The 23,006-nt window shown below is 39.4% G+C and overlaps 1 protein-coding gene and 1 long non-coding RNA gene across 3 annotated transcripts; one reads left to right on the top strand and one right to left on the bottom strand.

The window, feature by feature from the left end:
* Positions 1-615: 615 nt before the first annotated feature.
* Positions 616-5,032, bottom strand: LOC139587361 (uncharacterized). The gene is made up of 2 exons (XR_011678374.1): positions 4,803-5,032; positions 616-3,548 (listed from the first exon to the last, which is right to left on the bottom strand). It is a non-coding gene; the product is annotated as an uncharacterized lncRNA (long non-coding RNA).
* On the top strand, positions 5,026-15,458 carry OTUD6B (OTU deubiquitinase 6B). Of its 2 annotated transcripts, none has more exons than XM_071421618.1 (7): positions 5,026-5,181; positions 7,631-7,785; positions 8,863-8,958; positions 10,341-10,653; positions 12,102-12,163; positions 12,754-12,860; positions 13,361-15,458. In XM_071421618.1, exons 1-7 carry the CDS (start codon positions 5,091-5,093, stop codon positions 13,443-13,445), a joined length of 909 nt encoding a protein of 302 aa, XP_071277719.1. In that variant the 5' UTR covers positions 5,026-5,090; the 3' UTR covers positions 13,446-15,458. The 2 variants fall into 2 exon arrangements, with proteins under 2 accessions (XP_071277719.1, XP_071277720.1); XM_071421619.1 differs by lacking the exon at positions 5,026-5,181 and adding an exon at positions 5,283-5,413.
* The last annotated feature ends 7,548 nt before the right edge of the window (positions 15,459-23,006 follow it).

Raw genomic sequence — 23,006 nt, 5'->3', positions numbered from 1 at the left:
AGGTTATATGTTAAAGAAACTCTCCCATCTGACCATTCTGATGGCAATCTAGGAGTCCCACTTGCACCATTCCAAATTTTAATGCTGGGACAGGAGCCCCTTTGCAGCAAGTAAATCCAGTGATGTAACATGTTTGACTCCCTGCACACACCACACTCAGACCTAAGCTCCCCACATCAGCTTGACCCCAGGTTTCCCATAGCAGCATCCCAGATGTCCTGTACCTTTAAAGTAATTTAATTGTGATGCAGCAACTTAGAGAGCCTCTGGGGAAGAAACCCCAATGAAAAGATCACTGGGTTTTTATACCCTCACAGTCTGTGCACTCGTGCTTCAAGCACCTCTTGATCCAATGGTGGTTTTGGTCTGGGGTTTTCCTGTTGTTCACTGGGTCCTGCAGAGTCTCTGTGTGACTGACCAGCCTTGCCTGGCTGGCGTTGCAGGTCCCCAGGCCCTTTGCAGGCAGAGGGTCAGTGCTCCTTCCTGGCTCCTTGCTTGTGGTTCCAGCCATGCAGGGCACAGTGAGCACGTCACACACCAAGCAATCTGAACTGGGTGTGCTGCTCAACAGTCCTCCTGCTAATGTACTGAAAGGAAAAAGAAAAAACTCTCAAGGCATTTAACCACTGCCTTTACATACAGGATTACTGCAAGTAACAAACATAACAAAATTAAGGCTACCAAGATTACCATAGGGCAGAATACAAATTCATAAATTCTTGTGCATAAATACTCAAGTGATTACAAATACAAAATCACCAAGGACTCTCAGAAGTCTTTTACTTATCAACTGATTGATCACCCACTCTTCATTTGATGTGAGAATTGTGTATCCAGTTTTCCTTACCTAAAACTTAAACAGCAAAACTTGAAACAGCAAAATAAGGAAATTGTAGGAAAGTATATGGCCTTCTCATTCTGGTGCTAACTTGGATTTTCTAGAGAATACCTTAATTAAAACTTAATCTCCAGGCTATATATTATATACCTGTATTTCAGATGGCATGTGCTGATACAATTGAGTAGCACAATTTTCTTTTCTGCTCTTACATGCTCTTTTTGCATCTAAAAAATATACTGTATCAACAGTACAGTTTGAATGCAAACAAAGGTTGACTTCCTTCATCTATTGGGATGCTGAAAAAGCCAGCTGTTAAATTATTTACAATAAAATAGCCATTTTAAAGTGGTATTTGCAAAAGCATAGTCAAGGGGCCTGGCATCACTGGGTGAGGGGTCACTGCCTGTTGGTTAATCACCCACAAATCCTGCACAAGTACTCAGGGTCTTCATCTAACCTATTCTGGTTTACAGGCAATATAGGAACGTTATATGCAGGCACACATGCTTTAAAATTCCTTTGTCTAAGTATTGGTCTATCTGGTTTTGGATACTTTTCCCAGCTTCCAGAGGAATAGGATACTGTCTCACAGAGGCTGGCATGTCTGCCTTAGTTTTAATGCACATGGGTGGTTCCCCACCTGTAGTGGTCTTACTCCAGAACTCTCATAATAACACAGCTTTCAATAATTCTAGTATCTTCTGCTCTTTTTTGAAGCTCTCAGTAATCACACCCAGTGCCATTATTGAATCCATTCCCTCAGGTGACACATGCAATTCTGCATCTAAGGCCTGTAGAAGGTCAACAAGCACACTGAGGAATCTTCTACTAATACAAACCTTCCCAGCACACTCTTATATCCTATCATTGCTAACACAGGCTTACTTAAATTTTTCCCTGCCCAGTGGCTCCATGTATGCATAATTTGTCTGTTAAACTTTGTCTGACCCTCTTGGGGCAAAGTTTAAGAGGATAATGTGGCTCCTGTATCTATCAGAAATTCAACAATGACACCCAATCCCCACATACTACTACTATATGTCCCTGTTGTTCTGGGTGTTCTCCACAAATTGTATATTTCTAATTGTATGGCTCCCTCAAATTCAGTAGAATTGCTGGCCTCTAGTCATTGTGACAATCTATCCTTGCATAATTACTCCCCCAATTGGTTGGAAAGGCCACTCTATTTGCCTATGTTCTAAATTTCCACAATAGTAACACTCCATTTCCACATTCCTTTTCTGTCTCTTTCTGCTTTCTGGTTTAGGTCCACTAATTGTATTTGGTCGTCTTCTCTTCCATTTTCTCCCCTGATGATTTCCTGTCATGGCAACAGCCATCAGATTTTCCACTTTCTCCAATTTCCCTTTTCTCCTCTACTTGCTTTGCCGTCTGTTTTTTTCTTTCTCCCATCACACATGAATACTGCAACACATGAATTTTCTGTAGTGTTACTCCCTGCCACCTTGGCATATGCTCCTTAAATTACTTTTGGCTGTCGGGTGCTGCCTGACCTACAAAAACACTAATTGCAAGTGTACCATTAAAGTTTTGTGAAGCCATTGCCTCATATTCTAGCAAAACCTATTGGAGGCAGCCCCCAAAATCTCTAGTTTTGTTGTCCATTCTCTGTCTGCAATTCCATTATTTTAGTCCAGTTAATCTTTCATTCCCCATGATCATATTGCTTCAACCAGGTTTTGAACTCTTGTCTGATGTGCAGGCCTGTCCTCCACGGTATTATAATTCCAATTCAGGTCATTCACTGGCCAGGGGCTCCTGTTTCCTTCTGTTGGCAGTGCCCATTCTGCTTTGCTATTAATTACTTTTTCCTTTTCACCAGGCCAGAACAGTTCTTTCAAAAGCACCTGCATGTCCCCCACAGCTTGGGTCATGTCCAGTACATATATTACAGCTGAGCACATTTCTTGCTGCCTTCCCTCAGCCTTAGCATCTCACTTCCCTATAATGCCAAATCACTCGGACTCCACGGGTGTTTGATAAACAGGGAGTAGCCCCACAGGAGAAGTTAGATGGTGTTGAAGGAGTATTTAAAGGACAGGGCGGTGCCGAGGCAGAAAGAGCGCCGGCATTCCTGCTTTGGATTTGAATCCCGCGATCAGCAGGGCGGAACGCCAGGGTTTCTGCTTTGAGGCTCCGGCAGCGTCACCATCGGTTCGGCTTCCCTCTGCTGACTTCTCATCCGTGCACTGCTGCTCCAAACATAACAATAATCCATGTGATCTGGGAATCCATTTTCCAGACACTACCGCAGGAAAGTTAATTTGTGTAGATCAAAAAGTGCCTTGCGATGGCCATTGTTCTGCCGCTACAGGTTACAGCCGGCCAACGCTCCTGGCACAGCGCCACTGCCTGCTCTTGGAATAACAGCAATGCCGGACACGCTGTTAACCTGTGAGTGATTTAATCGCCGAGCACCTGCGGGCCTCTGGGGAAGGACCCTCCCAAAAAAGATCACTGGAGTGTTATTCCCTCACAGTCTTTGCACCCGCATTTCTCACAGCTCTTGGTCCAGTGCTGGGTTTCGGTCTGGGCTCTCCTCACTGTTCATCAGGTCCCTCGGGGCCTTGCGGTGACTTGGCCACCCCCTGGCTGGTGCTGCCGCTCCCCTAAGGGCCCTTGCCCACTCACAGCTCGGTGTCTGGATCCCCAGCCACTTTCCCCAGCCAAACCACACCGAGATTATCTGCAAGGTGCGTTTTCAAACAGTATAAACCAGTATCCTATTTTAAAATATACAGTATATTCAAGAATATGTACTAAATGTATATATAGATACATATGTAGACACATATAGGCCATATACAAACTGATACAGAGCACATATATGTCAGTTAAACCAAATCCAACAAGGATTTGTCCCTATTCTGGATTAGCAGAATATTTACAAGGCTGCCCTAGTACTTTCCAGTGCTACACTGTTTTCCTAGCTAAAAGCCAACTTCCCCCCTTCCCTTTTCCTAGCAGATCTGTGACATCTTTTATTCTATCAAGATGTGAATAGCAGGTGGAAGAATATTATACTTTCAGATATGGACATATGAATCTGAAAATCCTTTACATTTCAACCTAATTCTAAAAGGGATCTAAAAAATAAGTGGTTCTATATAGCAAGAGAGATTGATATATCATATTATGATTCTGTTTTAGACTTGTGTCCTTTCTTTACACATGACACTGTACTTCATAGAATCTCAGGACTGTCTTGCTTGGGAAAGATGTGTACAATGTCCAACTCTTAACACAGCACTGCCAAGTCCAGCACCAAATCATATCTCTAAGAAACATATTTACTGTTTTTTAAATATCTCTAGGGAGATATTCTTGTAGACATTCTGTTCATAAAAATGTAAAAGGAGTAATGTAAAAGCAGTGACATTAAGAGTCAAGGATAGATGCAGTGACATTAAGAGTCAAGGACAGATGCAGTTCCATTACCAGGTTTTGATCAGTTAGAGTAATTTTAAGCACCATTAAAATATGAACTTTTATAGGCTATATTTTGTCATTATCAACTGAATGTTCCAGTGTTGGTGCCTGCACCAGACAGAAGAGCATCTCACAACACAAGGATTTGTAGTTCTCAATTTGAGGCGCTGATTTGACCCCAAAGACGAAGTCTGGCTTTTTACTGTAACAAAAATGTTTCACATTCTGAGGAGTAATTCACAAGGATGAGGACACACAAGCACCACAACTTGAAAATCGTGAGCCTTTCTAGTGTTTTTGAGCTTCATGAGAAAAACCAGCAGACGCAGCACACGGTGTATTTTGCACAGAAACGAACAGGTTAAATAATTTGTTTTTCCTTAATGTGATAAACTGAGTACAACCCCTAACCGATTCCCTTCTCACCTCCCTGTAAAACAGGATCTACCTCTAGGCTGAACTAAATCTATGGCTTTTTCCTAGTGCACACTTGTCCGCGGGAGTCCTTTACCGGGACATTACGGCAGCAGCGAGTATCCCGCAGAGATCAGCGGACAGAAACGCTCACAGCCCCTAAACAAACCAAGGGCCACCTTTCCCTTCCAGGAGCTGAACCAAGGAACCCGAGCCTAGGACACCGAACCTAGGACCCCGAGCCCCAGCGCAGAGGCCGGGCCGCTCCGGCCCCTCACGCCGCGGCGGAGGCGGCGCCGGGCGGGGCGGTGCTGGCGGAAGCGCGGCGAGCTCCCGCCTCCCGCCGGGGTCGGGGGTCAGCAGCGCCCGCCGGCTGCGGGCGCCCATGGAGGGCTCGGAGGAGGAGGAGCCGGGGCCCGAGGGGCCGCTGCAGCAGCTGCTGAAGCGGCAGCGTAAGGAGAAGCGGGAGCTCCAGGGTGAGGAGCGCTGTGCCTGGTGCAGCGCGAGCGGGGAGCAGGCTGGGGAGCGGCGGAGGGAACACGCGGGGCCGGCTGGGCTCGGCGTCCCTTCTCCGCCTTCCCTCGCAGGAAGCCCCGCTCGGCAGCGCGAGTAGCTCGGAGGGGCGGGAGGGACGGCGGCGGCTGTGGAGAAGGAGGGAGCAGCCCTGGCAGTGCCCTCGCAGGGGGACGAGGACGGCGGGAGCAAATGGTGCGTGCGGGCAGCGGTGCGGCAGCCGGGCTGCGCTCGGCGTGAGGGCGGCCTGCGGAGCTCGCCTTGCCCTGGCCTCGGGAGCCGTGACTTAATGCTGGGCTATTGGCGTGATGTTCGCAGTTTGGTACTTTGATTTCAAGTTGAAAAAGGTGTGGTCGTTTAAGGCATTTTAGATTGAAAAGCCTGCACAGGGGCTCTTCCTGCCCAGCCTGATAGGTTCTTCATTCCAAGTTTCTTCATTCTTCATTCATTCAGGCAGTTGACCTGAACTGAATTTTCATGTCCTGTCCATCCATAATGAATGGTCTTACGGTGCTTCAGTATAAACTTGTAACACTTTGCGTCATTTGACCTACCCTATTACAATATATTCGTATAATTAAGGCGGTCTGATAGATGGATTCTGTTGAGTTTCATAGTTGTTATATCATTTTTGTTAAGCTTTTCTCATTGCTAGTGTATTGATACGGCCTTTTCCTTGTTTGGTTTTTTGGTATGTAATGAAATAGGCCCATCTGCAACCTCTTATCAGAGGGTTAAAGAAGAAAGGAGTCAGGTTGCATACTATCACTAAATCTATAGGAACTTCATGTTTTGAGAGGCCTGTTCCTCCCTCAGATTTGGTTGAAATTGAAGAGGCTTTGGAATCAGGCATTGTCAGAGGTGGCTGGGGTGCATGGCACCTTCACTGGGAGTGGCTGAGGAGCAGAGGGATTTTACACCTAGAGATGGGGTGATAATGGCAGTTCTCCACTACCCAATGGTGGGAGGGGGGTCTGCAAGGCAGAGTCCCTTTCTTCCCAGTTGGGAGAGGCAGCTGACTTACAGGTAGGTACGTTTGCCTACTAGTAAAATAGATTCCTGGTATGTGCATTGAGAACTGTTTACCAGAGAACAAAGCTGTTTGTGAGAACTAACACAAGGTGTATCTCAACCTCTGAAAATCTCAACACCTTCTCTGGTTCATGGTACTTGTCTCCACAATCCCCTCCTCCCTTTTCACTACCCTTACTCTCTCCTGTGTATTTGTGTGTGCCTTTTATGTTCTGGATTCATTTTTCCTGTATTATGTTAATTTTAAGGAACAATGCTGCTTTTCTGTCATAAGCAGCTTCATCTGTGGGGCTGAATGCTTAACATAGATCTTTCAGTGTAAGCCTCTTCCTGCCTTCCTTTGAAAAGTTTCATTATCATTGCCATCATCTTCAGCTCAATTGGGTTAGTCAAGGATGAAGGACAAGAAAATGTACAGGTGATGAATAGCAAGCAGGGTGTTAAATAATTGCTGATGTAACTCTAAAACAGTGAATACAGAAGTGGCAGAAGTAGGGGGAGTGTTCATTTAGGAACACATGAGAAAACTATGGGGGAATGTGGTTCTAGTTTCTACTGTCTAATGGATGGAGCCAGACTCATCAAAGAATAGAGGATGGACTAGAGACACGGGCTGAAGGGCAGCAAGAAAAATCTTCCTGGGAAGAATAAGGGAAAATATTTTCATAGCAAGAATCATTAAATTTTGGGAAAAAAGTTTCCCAGAAGGATTGCAGAATGCTGACCCCTGGAGACTGCACAGTCACCTGAATTAATTTCAGGTGCATCTGAATTGGCATAACCTGATGCAGCTTTGAATTCAGCCCCACTTTGAGAAGGAGGTAGAACCAGGTATCCATTCAACACCATTTCGAACCAAAGTATTCTGTGATTTTAGAAGTGAAGCGTTGACTTACAGCCTAGAAATACTTAGGAGCTTTACTCAAGTTAAGATTTTTTTTTTCGATACCCATTTTGCTCTTAGAAAGTTTGTCTTAATTAGGATGGGTAAACTCAGTTTTTAATTTTAGTCTGCTGTGTAATTTAAAAACTATGCATTTTCCTGTGTGATTTGATATTTTGATGCCCACATAATCTTTCTCAAGGCAACAGGCCAAAGTCTGCTGCATTGATGAAGTTCATATGTATTTTTATTAGTAACCTGGCATAAGTTTTTCTCTTCTTCAGAGAAAGAAAGAAAAGGCAGTTTACATCTTTTAAGAAAAAATATAGCCATTTGGAAAATGTGAAGATTAGAACCAGCAGTCTCACAGCTAAACTATTATACTGATTTGTTGATGTTTGTAAATTAGTTTTTCTGGGTGACTTGCAGTCATTTTCTGCAATGATCATAGAGTACATATTAAGAAATAATGTTTTATTACACTGCTTCTCTAACAGCAAAAATTCAAGGCATGAAAAATGCTGTTCCCAAGAATGATAAGAAGAGACGAAAACAGCTGGCAGATGAAGTTGCTAAACTAGAGGCAGAACTTGAACAGAAGCACAAGGAGGAATTAAAGCAGCTGAAGGAAGCTTCACCTGAACAGAATAAGGTAGGTGCCCTAACTTCAGCTGAAGTTGTACAGGTACAATTTATGTTAGGGCTTTTTTAATTTTTAAAAATTATGGTGAAATAGTAATTCAAAGCAGTTATCCTCTTTTTCACAGTATTAGTAACTCTTTTTCAACTTAGGAACGTTTTAGCTGTTACAGAAGTGGGCAGTGCTAGAAGGGGCATGTAACAGTGAGGGATTTCTTTGTTGAGCTCTTTTGAGAGAGTGGCTTGGTTGCCAAAGAATCGCTGTAAAAGATATTTCAAAAGCAGGTTTAATATAAATTTGCAAAAGCATGACAAAATTTGATGGCAAGATTTACTCTGGTACTGAATCCATGGATGAGGCATACAAGAAAACTCCTTACACAAATGCCAAGCTGTAACAGAAAGTAAATGTAGAGTGGGGGGAAAGATGCACCACCACAAGTAGTATTTTGTGTTGCTTTTAAGGCTACATGGGTAACTCAGTTATGTTAGAGAATTATTTTTTCAGGATACTGTTATATTGCCTCTCTGGTTATCTTATGTAGACTACTCAAGTATTGAAACCTTCAGCAGGTGTTTGACTCATCCAGTGTGTTTTGTCTTGCAGTTTTGTCAACAGTGTGACTGATCTTTTTGTATAGCTCATACATTTACTGAGTTAAGTTTGTCATTTTCTTGAGAAGTTTCAACTCTCTGTCTTTTTCAACTCCTGGTTATGCTTTGATATAGAGGATGGACCCTTCTGCTTTAATTTTCACAGAACTTGCTAATGGCTGTTTGGATACCTCATAGGCTGGCATGGTGAGGAAAGCTTTTCCTTTCAGCCAGGAAGCAGTGTTCACCAGTATGTTAGAGAACATACAGCTTAAATTTGAGGTGCACATAACTCTGTTGGGACTGTAGAAAGTAACAAAATGCAAGACAGTAGTTTGGGATGTGAAATACTTTGATGACTTCTCTGCTATACAGGGATCTTTGTGGTTAAACTTCATAAAAATACCCTGGAAGAAAACTTAAAATTGTTTCAGAAGATGCATGTCTTCGTTATTGTTTATACTAATAAGAACATTTGACTTTTTTTCCCTTTTAGACAGATTCCATAGCTGATGGGGTTGCAAATATAGAGCTTGAAGGAGTAGAGCAGCAGATTCAGCATCATCGAATATCAAAAGCACAGAAGAGGCGGGTATGATTTCATGTTAAACATTTTGCAAATAACTGATTGATTATCTTCAGCTAAACTTAACTGTCATAGCCAAAGGTAAACATTTTTACTGGGGACATTACCTGGGTAATTCTGTATTGATGCTGTACCTACTGGATGCTTTGAGAATCTCTTAAACTGCTGCCTAGACATATGTAATGATTTTATAAGTAACTGTACTTTTCTACCCTCAGCCGTGAGCCAGGTATCAGAATAGGTCAGAAAATGGGAACCATAAAAAAAACTTGTAAAGCAAATTATTTTTTAAAGACTTTCACTAAAAATATTATTAAAGCAGTAAAGTAATTGAATTAAAATACTATGTGGAAATTATGCAACTAATGGTACTTTATACATTTAACGAAAGAACATCAATACTGAAGAAATTCTGTAAAATATCAAGTTGTTAAGAAACACTACCTAATGTCCTGTTCTGTTAGGCTTAGATTTGGTTAAACATCACATGTTGTGATGGATTAACATTGTCATTGTACCTGCCTGAAATTGGGTCATGGCCAGGGGAACACTGCTTTATTGCATATTTCATCCCCTGTTACATGTCACTACGAACATGGCACCATGTCTAGGCAAACCAGGAACTCTGGTCTAGTTTTCCCATATTCTTATTGCCTAAACCTGTCTGGTCTTGATTTGTGGTGAATTTTAAGCATGAAAATGGAAAGATCATTCTTCGTACTGCTTTCTTGTTTATTTGCTTATTTATTTTGGTTCTTGTTCCCATGTTAACATCAGCGTGAACTTATGAAGCATTCTAGGAAAGTAATTTTTTTTTTTGTGTTATTGCATCCCTACTAATATTCTCTACATGCATTCTTATCCATCCTTTAGGTTAGGAGCAGTCTTTTATGATGTAGAGTACCTGTCCTGAGGGAGTTTCAGTCTCATGGCATGAGCTCCATTATGCAGTCCTATACTTAACTGGTAGACCTCACACTTCTTATGAAAGAGCAGTATTTTCTGAGTTTAATTAACAGTTCCCATACTTGAGTGTTGAAATAGTTGATCCTGAAGAAAGCACTATGATTAATAGACTATATAAGTGTTGTAAAGTGTTATTTTGCATGTTGATTTAATTAAGATTTCTCTTGTCATATAATTTCGGGTGTGGTTAACTGTGGAGGCAATTGGGATGTATTAGTCACTTAGCATTTGCTAAAGTTTGGGTTTAGGAGGTCCCCACGATCAGTCTGAATCAGGTGGTACTGATTCAGACAAATATTTTATAGATAAGAACGTACTGAGAAAGCATTGCAAGAGCTAGAAGCAAGCACTAAGCCAAGAATCGTACGGGCATATTCTAAATTTTAACATTTGATGCAATTTTTGTGTGTTTTTAATCTAAGGAGAAAAAAGCTGCTTTGGAGAAAGAAAGAGAAGAAAGAATAGCTGAAGCTGAAATACAAAATTTAACTGGTGCTAGACATCTTGAAAGTCAGAAACTTGCCTGCCTATTGGCAGCAAGGCACTTAGAGATTAAACAAATCCCTTCAGATGGCCATTGCATGTACAGAGCTATTGAAGATCAGCTCAAGGATCACCAAAATTCCTGGACTGTAGCAACTCTGAGGAACCAAACAGCAAAGTATATGCAAAGTCACTGTGATGACTTCTTGCCTTTTCTTACAAACCCTAATACTGGAGATATGTATAGCAGAGGTAAGATTTTAAAAACAATTATAACTGTTTCTGATAAATCTCAGTCTCAGTTACAGCTTAATTGGGACTTCTATGGTTTTTGTAACTTTGTTACTGTATTGTGTTCCATGGAGCACAGAATTATGATCTGCTATGAAACTTGGTACACCTGGATCTCTAATTAAATATATTAGGAAATATTATTCCCCATTGGAAAAAAAAAAATAGAACAAAACAGAACTTGCTGGTTACTAGATGATGTGAACTCATTCTGGGATGTGATTTTGTTACTATAAACAGCTTGTCTACCAGGTTGGAATTATTTTCTTGTCAAGTTTAATATTGGTGTTTTCAATGTACACAGGAAAGCTGTTAAAAATGGGTGTGAAATTCAATCAAATCTATTTTATAATAGTTTGAATAGATGCATTTTCTTATTCTGTCTTGTTTTTACACTGCAAAGTAGTTTGGGACCATTTTTTACAAATAGACTAAATTAAAAAATATTAAGAGTTTTAGTGTGAAGTAACGGTGTAAGCTGAGTAAAAACAGAGTTTATGTACTTCTTATTTGAGCAATATATGATTTATTCATTATGCCTTGAACACCACAAAAATGACTGCATAAATTTCATTAACTTAATGCTGCATTTGTTTAATAGCCATTGCTGTGGGTTTCATGTGGTCGCTGGGTGCTGTCTTTCCCATGTTGACAGAGATTAATGTCACAGGTTAGGTGTGTCCCAGGAGAATACTGAATAAAATTCTGCACAGCAACAAGGAATTGTGCTTTTCTGTTATAAAGGAAATGAATGAAAAGTCATTCTGAGCAGTCTTCAGAAAATCTGAAGATTCTTCTTTCTTAAAATCTGTAAGGTTCAGAAGCTTGAGGGTTTGTAATTTACAAACTTTAAACTTGGTATCTGTAGAACATGATCTGAAAAGATTAGCTATTTACAGAGGAACTATTAAGAATAAATACTTCAGAGGTTAAAAACAAGGCAGCTAATCTGGAAATTTAAATAAACCCTAGCCAACTGTTTACCTACATGCAGTTGCAAGATTTTTTAAAACATACCTGACACCTGGCTAATTTAAGAACTAGATACACTACTTGCTGTCACATTCTTTTCTAAGGTTTCTAAACATCCTCTGAAACTTGACATGAAGGAAACTGTGTGCAATTTCATGTGTGTTGTTACCTGTTGTTCTCTGAATAAAAAAATTAAAGTATTAGCTTCTTTTTTTACTCTTTTTTATCCCTCTCTTCAGTCTGAAATTTTCTTTTCAAAACAGAATGAGTCTGGGTTTTTTTTTTGACAACTGTTTTTCTCTGCTTTTCTTCAGTGAACATACATATTTTCCAATAATGTGTTTGTACTTTTCTGCCTCTAGTTTGCACAATCAGTGTTTTTCCTCAGCTGCTTGTTCTTAACCAAGACAAGTACTAAATGTTGTCTTTTCCTGCAGAGGAATTTGAGAAATACTGTGACGATATTGCAAATACAGCTGCATGGGGAGGTCAGCTGGAAGTAAGTATTGTATTGATAATTTTTATCTGTGAAATTCTGAAGAGGGTGAATACACCTTAAAAAAGGGCTTCTTTAGAAAGAATACATGAAGGCATAAGGAAACATAGTTGTAAATAGCTTACTAAGAACTTTTTCTTGTGGTTATAGGTTGTTTTCCCACCATCTTTCTGATGGTGCACCACTGTTCTGATGTATTTGACAACATCCAAGTTAGTGAATTCATTTGGTATAAATATCATTAGAAAGACTGACACAATGAGTGGGGTGTATTGTTAGCTTGCTGTCATGTAAATGAGAACTTGTGCTTCAAAAAATACATATGTATTTTAATTTGTTTAATTTTTTATGAGAAGAGTTAGCAAATTAATGAAACTAGCCCAATGTTGTATCCTCTAAACAATGATTAAGGCAATCTGTTTTCAATTAAGGTTTTAAAAGTTAAAATAATTTTGCTTATTTTAATAAAGCATAATTTCTGAAAATATTTCTAATGTTAAGCTTGAACCATCTGCTAAAATTAAATGCCTAGTCTTTCTGTCTCCTACCTACTTTGTCTTTAATCTTATTACTAAATTGTTTTTGCCTTAAAGCTAAGGGCTTTGTCACACATTTTACAAACACCCATTGAAGTAGTGCAGATGGATTCTCCTCCCATTGTTGTTGGTGAAGAATATTCAGGGAAACCAATAACACTTGTGTAAGTATGCAATTTTATCACTTAAATTTAGTGCACTTATTTATGTAACAGAGGGCTCAGCTTTGATTCTCATCTGCTCTTTTGTTTTCTGTTACACATCTGATGTTGAAACAGTGCTTGAGTAATGGTTGTGCAGATCAGAAATTGTTTGTGATTGACACACTTTGGAGAAATTGTAATTAGACAGTGTCTGATGTGTATCAGTCGCTGATTTAGAGAATGCTGCAAGGTCATTTTACCTGGTAAATACTTACAAAATAATAATGACATTGATACAAGATGGAGAAAACTTTTTTCCTTCTTCAGGGTATTTGTCAAACTGTGCCTGGAAGTCACCAGAAATAAAAATTGTCTTTATTAATACTCTTCTATGTAATGATCCTATATGTTTTTGTTGCTAAAACTTGGCTTTATTTCAGTTGTCTTCCAGTGCTGTTACTGTTTGGCATGATGTATACTTTTTGTTCAACTGAACGCTATTTCTGTAACTTTTTTTTTAGGTATATGAGGCATGCCTATGGATTAGGAGAACATTACAATTCTGTGAAAGTTCTAACAGACACTGCTCCAGAGAACAGCAGCTAGCATACAGAAGTTGCACATTCTCATGGATAACAGTTGCATCGTGATGTGTTGGGCTCCAGGAAATTCCCAGTAAGACTGGAAAGTAAATGGCATGGATTAGAAATTAAAAAAAAAAACATACAAAATACAAGACCCTGCAAGGTTTGACTGTAAATCAGACATGGCTCTTGATTTATAACAAAACCAAACCAAAACCACACAACAATATTTTGAACTTATTGGTATTAATTATGTTTAGAAGATCTTCTGTAAAATGGTGGCTGTGTAGATCAGGTTTTTTACAATAGAGCTTCCTCCCAATACTGCAGAGAAAATATCAAGTAGTAAAAATTCGTTTTGGTTAATCTGCATTTCTGCTGAAAATTTAAGGTTACCTGAAAAATTTAAGGTCCCTGTTCCAATATTTCTGTCAGATTTTCATATAATGGAAGAGTTCAGGCATTTGAAAGAACTGATTGTACTTTGCTTATGGAATATTATCTGCAGTGTTTCTGTAGTCCTATTAGGATCTAATTTCAACAATGTAGTATTGATTCCCTTCTTTATTTGGGCAGAGAAGATGAGGAGGTAAATCCAGCAGCAGAATATCTTGGCTTGGCTGAAGGAATTGCACAATCTTTTTAAAGACTTCCATGTAAGATTTTTACCAAGTTTCTGTGTAGGGGGTTTTTTGAGTTGGCAGTAGGAATTCAACTCTTGTGCATTGTTATTAATGACTGTACGTTGTACTGTCAGTGCAAGTTAACTGCACTGTTCATTCTCCACAGTCTTTCAGCTGTGCATTTCGGTGAATCCGAAATCTCACAGAGCTCCTCAGTGTCCTCACCTGAGGTACTGAAACTCATCTGGACTTATAATTTCTGGATCTGCTGATCTAAGCACTTTGTCATGTAAAGTGTGATGTTTTATAATGCTTAAAACAACTGGTTGCACATAAGCTGTAGAAATAATCACCTTGGGTTTTATCAGTAACTAAAGTTGATCTGGAAAAGAGTTAAGTTTATTTTAATTGCTTCTTATGATGCACAGAGACTTGAAAGGTTTTAATATGGCTTGACTTTTTACATTAGAAATGTAGATTGTTGTCTGTAAATGCGACTTCAAAATGAGGAGCATACTGAAACCAAAATTTTAATGCAAATGTTTTTTAACAAGTGATTTTGTTAATTTTTAAAAAGCCTTAGTCAATAAAAGTATTGTATTTTACTGCTGCTGAGTTGGTTTGGAGAAAAGTGGTTCGTGAAAAGATTAAACACCTTTGCCCTGGTTTGTGGATTATGACCTAACAGTGTGTATCTTGTAGTACTTTAATAAAGCTAGCCTGCAGACTTACATTCCTGGAACTTAGAAAAGTCTGCTCTTACTTAAGAGGGAGATAAGTGATCACTTTATGGGTCAGATTATGTCTGAATTAAAGCACTTTGAGAGAGAGGGGGTAAAAAAACCCAGATCATTACAGCAGGAGTTTTTGGACAGCAATTCTTTAGGCTGGTGCCTGCCAGGAAAACAAAGTATTAACCAGATCAGGAGTTTTTACATTCTTATTTATCTGTTATAGTGTAATAAATATAGCTGGTTTATGCACCAAACCAGCTGGCTACTGTAAAATTTGGTTTACTACCTTGATTGTATAAAATGATGGTTTTAATTTCAAACAAAAAATAGGATACAACAGCATGGAAAAAATGTTTCTATTCATAATTCCATTACAAATTTCACTAAAAATAATAAAAAATACTCTTCTCTGCTTTGCTTAGAATTGATGTGATATAAAATGTACATGCTGCATTTTATAGATACACAGTTCTTTGGTTTATTTGGGTTTCAGTTTTGTTTGATTAATTCAGAGAGAAAAGATGCCAGAATTGGGGAACACCTGTACCAAGAGTTTGTCATGTTGAAGATGTTTACAGTTTGTATAAAGTTAAGTAATTTAATATAGTGAGTGAAAGATCCTTGCTTATGCTGTATGGGACTTGCCAAAAAGTAATAAATTGGTTTATTTGTGGCAAATCTTGTTGGGGTGTTTTATTTTATACTCAAATGTTCACTTATTTCCTAGTATGAATAAGCTTACCCGTTTAAGTTTTAGCATCCTATTGTAATATGAATTCTAAAACAATTGATTGTATTCAGGCAGACAGTGCTTCACTCCATATGAAATTGTTTCTGAACTGAATTTATCCTTTGCATTTTAGCAGTTAAACTTGGGCTCTTCTGAAAAACTGTATTTGAAAATCCTGTTGAACTTCAGGGGTCTTCTCACAATTAAGCTTCTAACTTTTGTCAGATTTCATTTTTCTCTGCAGAATAACACTATTTACTTCGAGTGTGTTGCAGTAGCTTTCCTTGCTTTCATCTGTAATTCAGTTTCTTCAGCTGCTATTTCTTTTAAGGAAAAGGGAATTTTTTGGGGTATTTTTTTGCAAGATTAATTAAGATTAATTGCCAGCAGGAATACTCACATGAACGGGGGGAAGCTGTCTAGTGGTGTGCAGTAAATTGTGTATAATATTCTGAAAGGGAAGAACATATTTGTTGTTGAAAACAGTGGTTACATGTGGCTCTTAGTGCTTGTCCTTGTACCCTTCACTTACTCTGCACCAGTCTCTGCTTTCCTTTCCAGCTGTGTGGGCTGCAGGCAGCCCCAGAAAGGGGGTTGGAGGTGGGTGGCAGCCAGAGGGAGTGTAGACCTGTCATAATTTATTTAAGCAGTAAATTAATTCATCTAATAATTTATTATTTAGATAGTAAATTAGTTCAAGGATTTTTTTTAAAGAAAGAAATTATATAAAATGCAATGAAGCAGTGATGTCCCTTGTGCACTTTTGTATAGTTCTCATAACTTGTTGTGTTTGTGTATATTAAAATATTGCAGAAAGCTAAAATGGAGCTTTTTTATGTTGAGGGTGGCAGAGCAGTGGGACAGGCTGCCCAGAGAGGTTGTGGAGTGTCGTGAACGGCGGAAGAATTGCAGCACACCATATGCGTGAACAGCAAATCTCAAAGTTTATTGATAGCTCACACATATTTATATTGGTGTTAACGAAGCTTATACATATTGCAAAGCTGAGCTCATTATTGGTTAAAACACACATGAATCAACCACACCTACTTCTATGCTCTAATGATTATTTTATTTCTATGTTTACATTCTTGTGGCTATTCTACCTAGGCTATCTTCATTTTTCTGGCAAAAGATTTTCTCCCCCATCTTCATGTTGCAGCAAAGGTCACCATGACCCTTGTCAGTGATTGGACACTGACTACTTAATCCCCAGCTTGTTTCCCCTAACCTTATCCAACGGTATCACATCAAAGTGGCCTTTCTCAGCTAACCAATTATCCACAAAGCTCTCCACAGTGGAGTCTCCCTCTCTGCGGACATTCAAAACCCACCTGGTTCCTGTGTAACCTGCTCTGGGTGCCCCTGCCTTGGAGGGGTGCTTGGACTGCATGATCTCCAGGAGTCCCTTCCAGCCCTGGTGATTCTGTGAGACAGTGAAGAGGGAATTTGTTCCACAACCACTTGCTTTGAGGCAAAATTGTCAGTAGGAACACTTTTTGCCTCTTCTCCGTGCTCTGTTCTTTGCAACAGGCAATTGAACAGGGGCTGTGATGGGCTCCAGGAAGAAAAACCCAAAAAACAGTGCTGAAATTTTGGGTGTATGCCAAACACATCCCCTCTGCTCCTGTGACTGAAGGAGCGAGATGTGCTGGCAGCGGTGTGAGTGGGTACATCTGCTGCCTGTGGGATGGATGGTGGCTGCCCCTCAGCTGGGTTATGCTTGAGTGTAACGTGAATTACAAGGGTGGGAGTTCTGGAGCTAAATGCACGGGTGGAGTCGATGTGGTTGGGAGGGGCCCTCCCTCCCTCTGTGAGTTTGGGCTGTGAGTTTTGCCCGGTTTCTCCCCCAGCAGCCCCGGTTGCCTTGCAGCTGGCCGGCAGTGGCAGAGTGAGGACACGCAGCGTCCCTCTCCCCTTTGCTGGGCGGCGCGGGCGGTGGCAGCGCACACACACGGAGCTGTGCTCAGGGCAGTCCTGCTCTGGCCCTGCAGGGCTGTGCTGCCTTAATCAGTGCCATCTGCAGGGCTGCAGCTGCATTCCTGCCAAAGGAGCCAACCATGAATGGCCCGGAGATGGCCTGAAAGTTATGGTGAGAGTGGGCATCAGAATGTCCCATCTGCATCATCGGGGTACTTTGGGCTGGCATCTGTCATAGGCCACAGAATTGTTGCAAGTTCAGCTTTCTGTTTTTAGCCCTTGAAACCCAGCCTGCCTCCCTCTGTCTGCCAGTGGATCTCCTGGGATGTATCTATGAATGATGTATTTATTTATGCCTGTGTTTATTACTTAATCTATAAGAAGTTAAGCAGACTTAAAAATAGGATCTGAAGCACAGAGAAACATTTTCTCTACTTTCCTTGATTTCAGTGGGAATGCTAACCCAATTCCTTGTTTTGAGCAACTACTAAAAGCAACAGATGGTTGCTTTTATTGATTGATCACTAGAGGCATATGATAGATATACTTTTGAATACAACTAAAATCCAATTGCCTCTGTATGTTAGAAACAGTTATATCATGAAAAGAATTATTCATGCACAAAAACATTTGGTAAGATTCAGAATAAACTGATGTAGTCTGTGTTGAAAATTAAATAAATACATCAAGGTGTTAATTGAAAAGCTTTTTTCTATTTGCAAGTTAGAAAAATTGGAATGTATAAACTTATATAGTAAGCAGATTAAAAAATATTCCCAGGAGCTGTATTTTCTACAAAGGCTCCCTGAACTTCATCAGTCATGATGTATGTAGGAGTTAGATACGTTAAGAATCTGATGTGCTGTGTTTGTCCAGAAATGAAAACCTTCCAGATGTGAGTAATGCTGTTTTATTTTTTATTGTTATTTTTTTTCTTTTCTTTTGAAGGATAGTATTATGAAAACATTTGAGCATGATCTCTTATTTGAAATTATTAAGTAAATCATGAAGATGTGCATTGGCAAATTGCATTCTGGAAGGTATATGAATATTCTTTTGAGAAAGCTAAGGATGTGGAGATTTTAAACAATTCTTCTACACACATATATACACACACATATATCCTCTAAAATCAAAATATGAATAAAACTTCAATAGTATTAATATGCAATAGTTTGTCATTAAATCCTAATAAGGCTCCATTGAGTGGGGAGTGAGGGACATCTAATGAGGAACCATTTTTCTTTTAGATGTTTGCAGAATACTGGAGCACAAAACAAAAACAAGAAACAAAACAGGGAAAATAGTTGTGAACTGGGGATGCCTGCATGAGATGCACAGAATTATTCAGTGTTGAGGAATATTCCAGGTGCTGCTGGCTGGGTGTGCTGCTGTTGTGCCCTGGCTGGGGGGAAGCAGCTGGAGCCCCAGGCAAACAGCTGTGAGTGTCCTTTTGCACTTTGGTGCTTTTCAACAGTTACACCATATTAATCAGCAGCCTCCAACACTCAGAGTTTGGTGAGCTCCTTGTGAGAGTGTTCTGTACCTTCACCGGCAGCTACATTGCATCTTCTTCACTGGCTGGTGGAACTGCAGATTGCATCAATGGATTTTAAAAACTTAATTTTTGATCTCTGGTATATTTGTTGGTATTAGACATACTGTGCTTAATGTTGCTGATTCCATTGTAGTGCTTGCTGTCTGATCTGCTGCTTGTGTGTGTTATCCATCTGCTTCTGAACATTTTATCACAAGTTTTGCAAACAACTGAAGAATTAGAGTCAACTTGAAGATTTTTGAGAAAAAATACAGGGGGCAAGGGGCTGGAGAATGTAGTGCAAGAACGCTTTAAATCCAAATTGAAAAACTGCTGTTAGGTAAAAAACAATGAAGATACTATTAAGGAAGATTATTCTCCTGGTCTTCCAAACGTTTACATTTTAGATTGTACATTTTAGTTGTGACAAGTTAAAATTTTGTTTGTTTTAAATAGAAAAGAAGGTGGATGTCAGACCTCTGATAGAATCTGCAAAACTTGAGTACATGCTGTCGCTTCTAAAAGAAACTTAACTTTCCTTATCTTAACAAGTGATATTCCCCCTCTTGTGGAAGGACACATTACAAAAACTATGATAAGGGTCTTTTTCTAGTTAGACCATTTGGGAATTCTGTTATTTTTCATGAAACATTTTTGATGCTGTCATAATTATCCACATAATTGCTATGTGCTATCCTACTTGTGCCTGACTGAGAGCCTTCTGTCTACTACTCTTGCCACAGACATCACTGGAAATAAAAAAGAAATGTGAAATAGCTTGTGTGGATACAGACTCCTCAGAAAGGACAGGCTGGGATGGTGAGGAGGAGAGGGATTGCTTGGTGCTCCTCTGTGGGACTGGTGATGGGGTCTGTTCATAGCTCATGGGTCAGGAGCAGAGAGGGGTGGCCTAAGTGCGCTTGTTACACACCAACAAACATATTTCATATTTTTATTAAGTTTGCTGATAGTGTGGGCATTTTGCACAGTTTGAGCTCCCTGCCCAACTTTTAATCTAAAAATAAGGTAAAGCAGACTAAATTTGAACATTTTTGCTTTGTAAATACAATTGAATATGAAATCTCATATTCAAAATCCTGTGTCTGAAATTCTGTATCTTTTTCCTGCAAGACTTCTTTATGCATTTGAAGAAGAGCACACAAGACAGGTTATTTGTACAACATAAGAAAGCAAGTCTCAGTAGAGGATTTCTGCTAGTCTCACTTCATGCCATGTGAGGTACGCATCACAACGATGCATGTACCATCGAAGTTTGTCTGATGCACAAACTAAGCTATTATTACTTTCACAGAGTGGCCTTTCCAAAACTCATTAAAAATATTACATGAGTATTGAAATAGTCTTTATAAATTTCAAATGCAACTGCAACAATTTGCAATCAGAAAACAAAAAAATACAATTTTGCTTAGCCCCATCCCTGTGTTCAAGACCAGGTTGGATGGAGCTCTGAGCAACCTGGTTCTGGTGCAACGTGTCCCTGCCTGTGGCAGGGGGGTTGGAACAGAGTAAACTTTAAGGTCCCTTCCAACCCAAACCATTCTATGGCTCCATGATCATTTCAAGGGCTGAAATCTAATATGCATTCTAATAAGGGGTGAAAAAAATCTAATCCTATACTGCACAGTGTAAAAATAGATGAGAACTACTGACTATTATATTAGAATCTAAGTAAACAGGGCAAGAACAGAATTAACTGCTAAAGGTATAAAGCTTAATTTTTGTTTATTAAAGCACTGTACATGTTAACTATATATTGTTCAGAGTAAACTAAATTTTACAGAGTTTTTAAATTTACTCTCAGTAAATTTTAATTGAAGAGCCTTAAAAATTATAAAAGTAACTTTGCTTCTAATTTTGCACATAGTACATCTCACAAACATTTCCTTTTGAAGTATTGAAGTGAGGGAATAGGTAATCCATAACTATACTGAGTAACTCAAATGATATTTTAAATTTTGGAACTAAGATTCTGCATGTTGCTCACATGCACATGGACATACAAAAAATACATGGACATAAAACATACGTTCTACATATTTGGTACTTCAGTTCATTTTCTAAAGTAATGACATAGTTAAATTTCTGATATCAGGGCTGAATGTATCACTGGCACACAATGCACATGACATTCTGTTCATTCAGTTAATGGCTTCAAGGATAGTTTAACCAAGTGTATCTGGCACACAATGCACATGACATTCTGTTTGTTCAATCAATGGCTTCAAGGATGGTTTAACCAAGTATTTGAAGAGCTATACACCGAGATTAAAGATATGTATTGAATAACTTTTTATCTCTTAAATATAGTCACTTCTTTTTATAATCATAAAAAGCATAAATCAAAAAGCAAGGTGGTGGATGCAGGGTGGGAATATGGGTCTCAAAGCTGGGAAAAAAATAGTTGAGGAAGTTATTAGTGGCCTCAATAACATATTTTAAAACTGAGCAAGTACCTTCCAACAGTTTACAAAATACTAAAATTTGATCACATTTTTCTAAATGCAGTGTAAAACAAATGAGTAAACATGAAGCATGATTTTCAAAGAATATTTTAGTTTTAAAGGGATCTCTGGTGGTCCTCCAGACTGACATCCAGCTCACAGCAGCACTAGTTTCGGATAGAGCAAATTATTCTGTCTTTCATTTTATGAGCATCATCTTGTATGTGGAAAAAGGGGAGGGAAGGAAACTGAGAACTCCGTAGACACAGTCAGAGGAGAAATGCATGTTCTGTGTGTTTGCTTCAGGCTGCAGGTCCCTTGTTTCTGTGTCCATGCCAGTCAAAGGAGCCACCTCAGAAATTTTTTATCTGAAGGTTTCCCCAGTTTGAGCTGAGTTGTCCAGTTTCTTCAGGCTCAGTCTAGGTCATAATGAGGGAGATGTTTGCTTGGGGTTTTCTGATCACTTGGATTGATAGAGCCAGCTGACAGACTAGAACAGCTTTGAAGGTATTTCTGCCCATTCAGCCTATTTATAATACTGGTGTGTTGTATTCAGTGGAATTAACTCACCTTGTTCCTTTAGACAAGTCTTTCATTCCATCCTTATTGTTAACTCTGCCTTTCTTATATGAGCTATCATGCTTAGTGCTTTTCAGATAAATAATTTTATTGGAAAATAGCTAAAGAGTTACAGAGACTGTAATCTCCTTCTGCTTGGGATTGTTTGAGTTACTGAAGCATTGGTTATCAGTTGTTTCTTGAGACTCCCAGAGCTCTCAGCTGTGTACCCTGGTGGTTGTGAGCACATTCCTTGGCAAAGAAATCTGCTTACCATGTTTGGGCAGATGGGGAGCAACTCACCCTTCATTTTCTGGTTGAATTTCAGTTTGTCGTTTTTAGTTTGCAATTTTCCATTTCCAAGGATCTTTTTTTCATTATCACACCTCCCTCTAGTTTAGCAGCATCTCCACATTCATTAAAGCAGTTTTTATTTCTTGCACCTCTGTTACAAGACTGAACTAATGAAAAAGTTACTAATTCAAAGTTCATTACTAATGAACTTTGTCACACAGCATTAGCTATCTCTCTCAGCAGATGCCTTGAACTTTTATAATTCTCCCTGAGCCTTTCTACATCATGGAACAGTCCCAATGAGCATGGAGTGTTTCTGACACACTTTGTTATGTGGCACCAAATACTTTGCTAGTTGGATGTAAACTACACAAGTTATTACACAGAAATTGCTCATTTCATAGGCCTTTCACCTCTTTCAAAAAGACTTCTCCATCTCAGAGTAGGTAATAATTTCTTTGCATGTGCAATTCTTGTTGTGACTGCCAGGAAGAGTTCCACCCATACAATGATTTTTTTGCAAAATCTGGATTTCATCCATGAGTATCTGGTCTCAGGCCAGGGAGTTAATATCAAATAGTTTGCAGCAGAAACTCTCTGTTATAACTCATAGAGTACGTAATGAAAAGAGTGACTTAGAAATGGAATGTCCTAAATTCTTTGGCCATCTCCCTCAGCCATCCAGTCCTCAGAACACATTTGGATTTTTATTTACTTTCTGAAGT

This window comes from Agelaius tricolor, unplaced genomic scaffold (assembly GCF_023055355.1).
Source record: "Agelaius tricolor isolate 1412-34295 unplaced genomic scaffold, bAgeTri1.0.p SCAF_2, whole genome shotgun sequence".
Lineage (NCBI taxonomy): Eukaryota > Metazoa > Chordata > Aves > Passeriformes > Icteridae > Agelaius > Agelaius tricolor.
Note: the sequence above shows the minus strand (reverse complement) of the source record. Positions and strands in the feature narration are given on the sequence as shown.

What these genes read in the sequence shown, in the direction of transcription:
- OTUD6B (XM_071421618.1), top strand. Translation starts at nt 5,091, where the DNA reads ATGGAGGGCTCGGAGGAGGAGGAGCCGGGGCCCGAGGGGCCGCTGCAG. An exon ending in CAAAAGCACAGAAGAGGCGG is followed by an intron (nt 8,959 to 10,340) that starts GTATGATTTCAT and finishes TTTTAATCTAAG; the next exon opens with GAGAAAAAAGCTGCTTTGGA. An exon ending in GGGAAACCAATAACACTTGT is followed by an intron (nt 12,861 to 13,360) that starts GTAAGTATGCAA and finishes CTTTTTTTTTAG; the next exon opens with GTATATGAGGCATGCCTATG.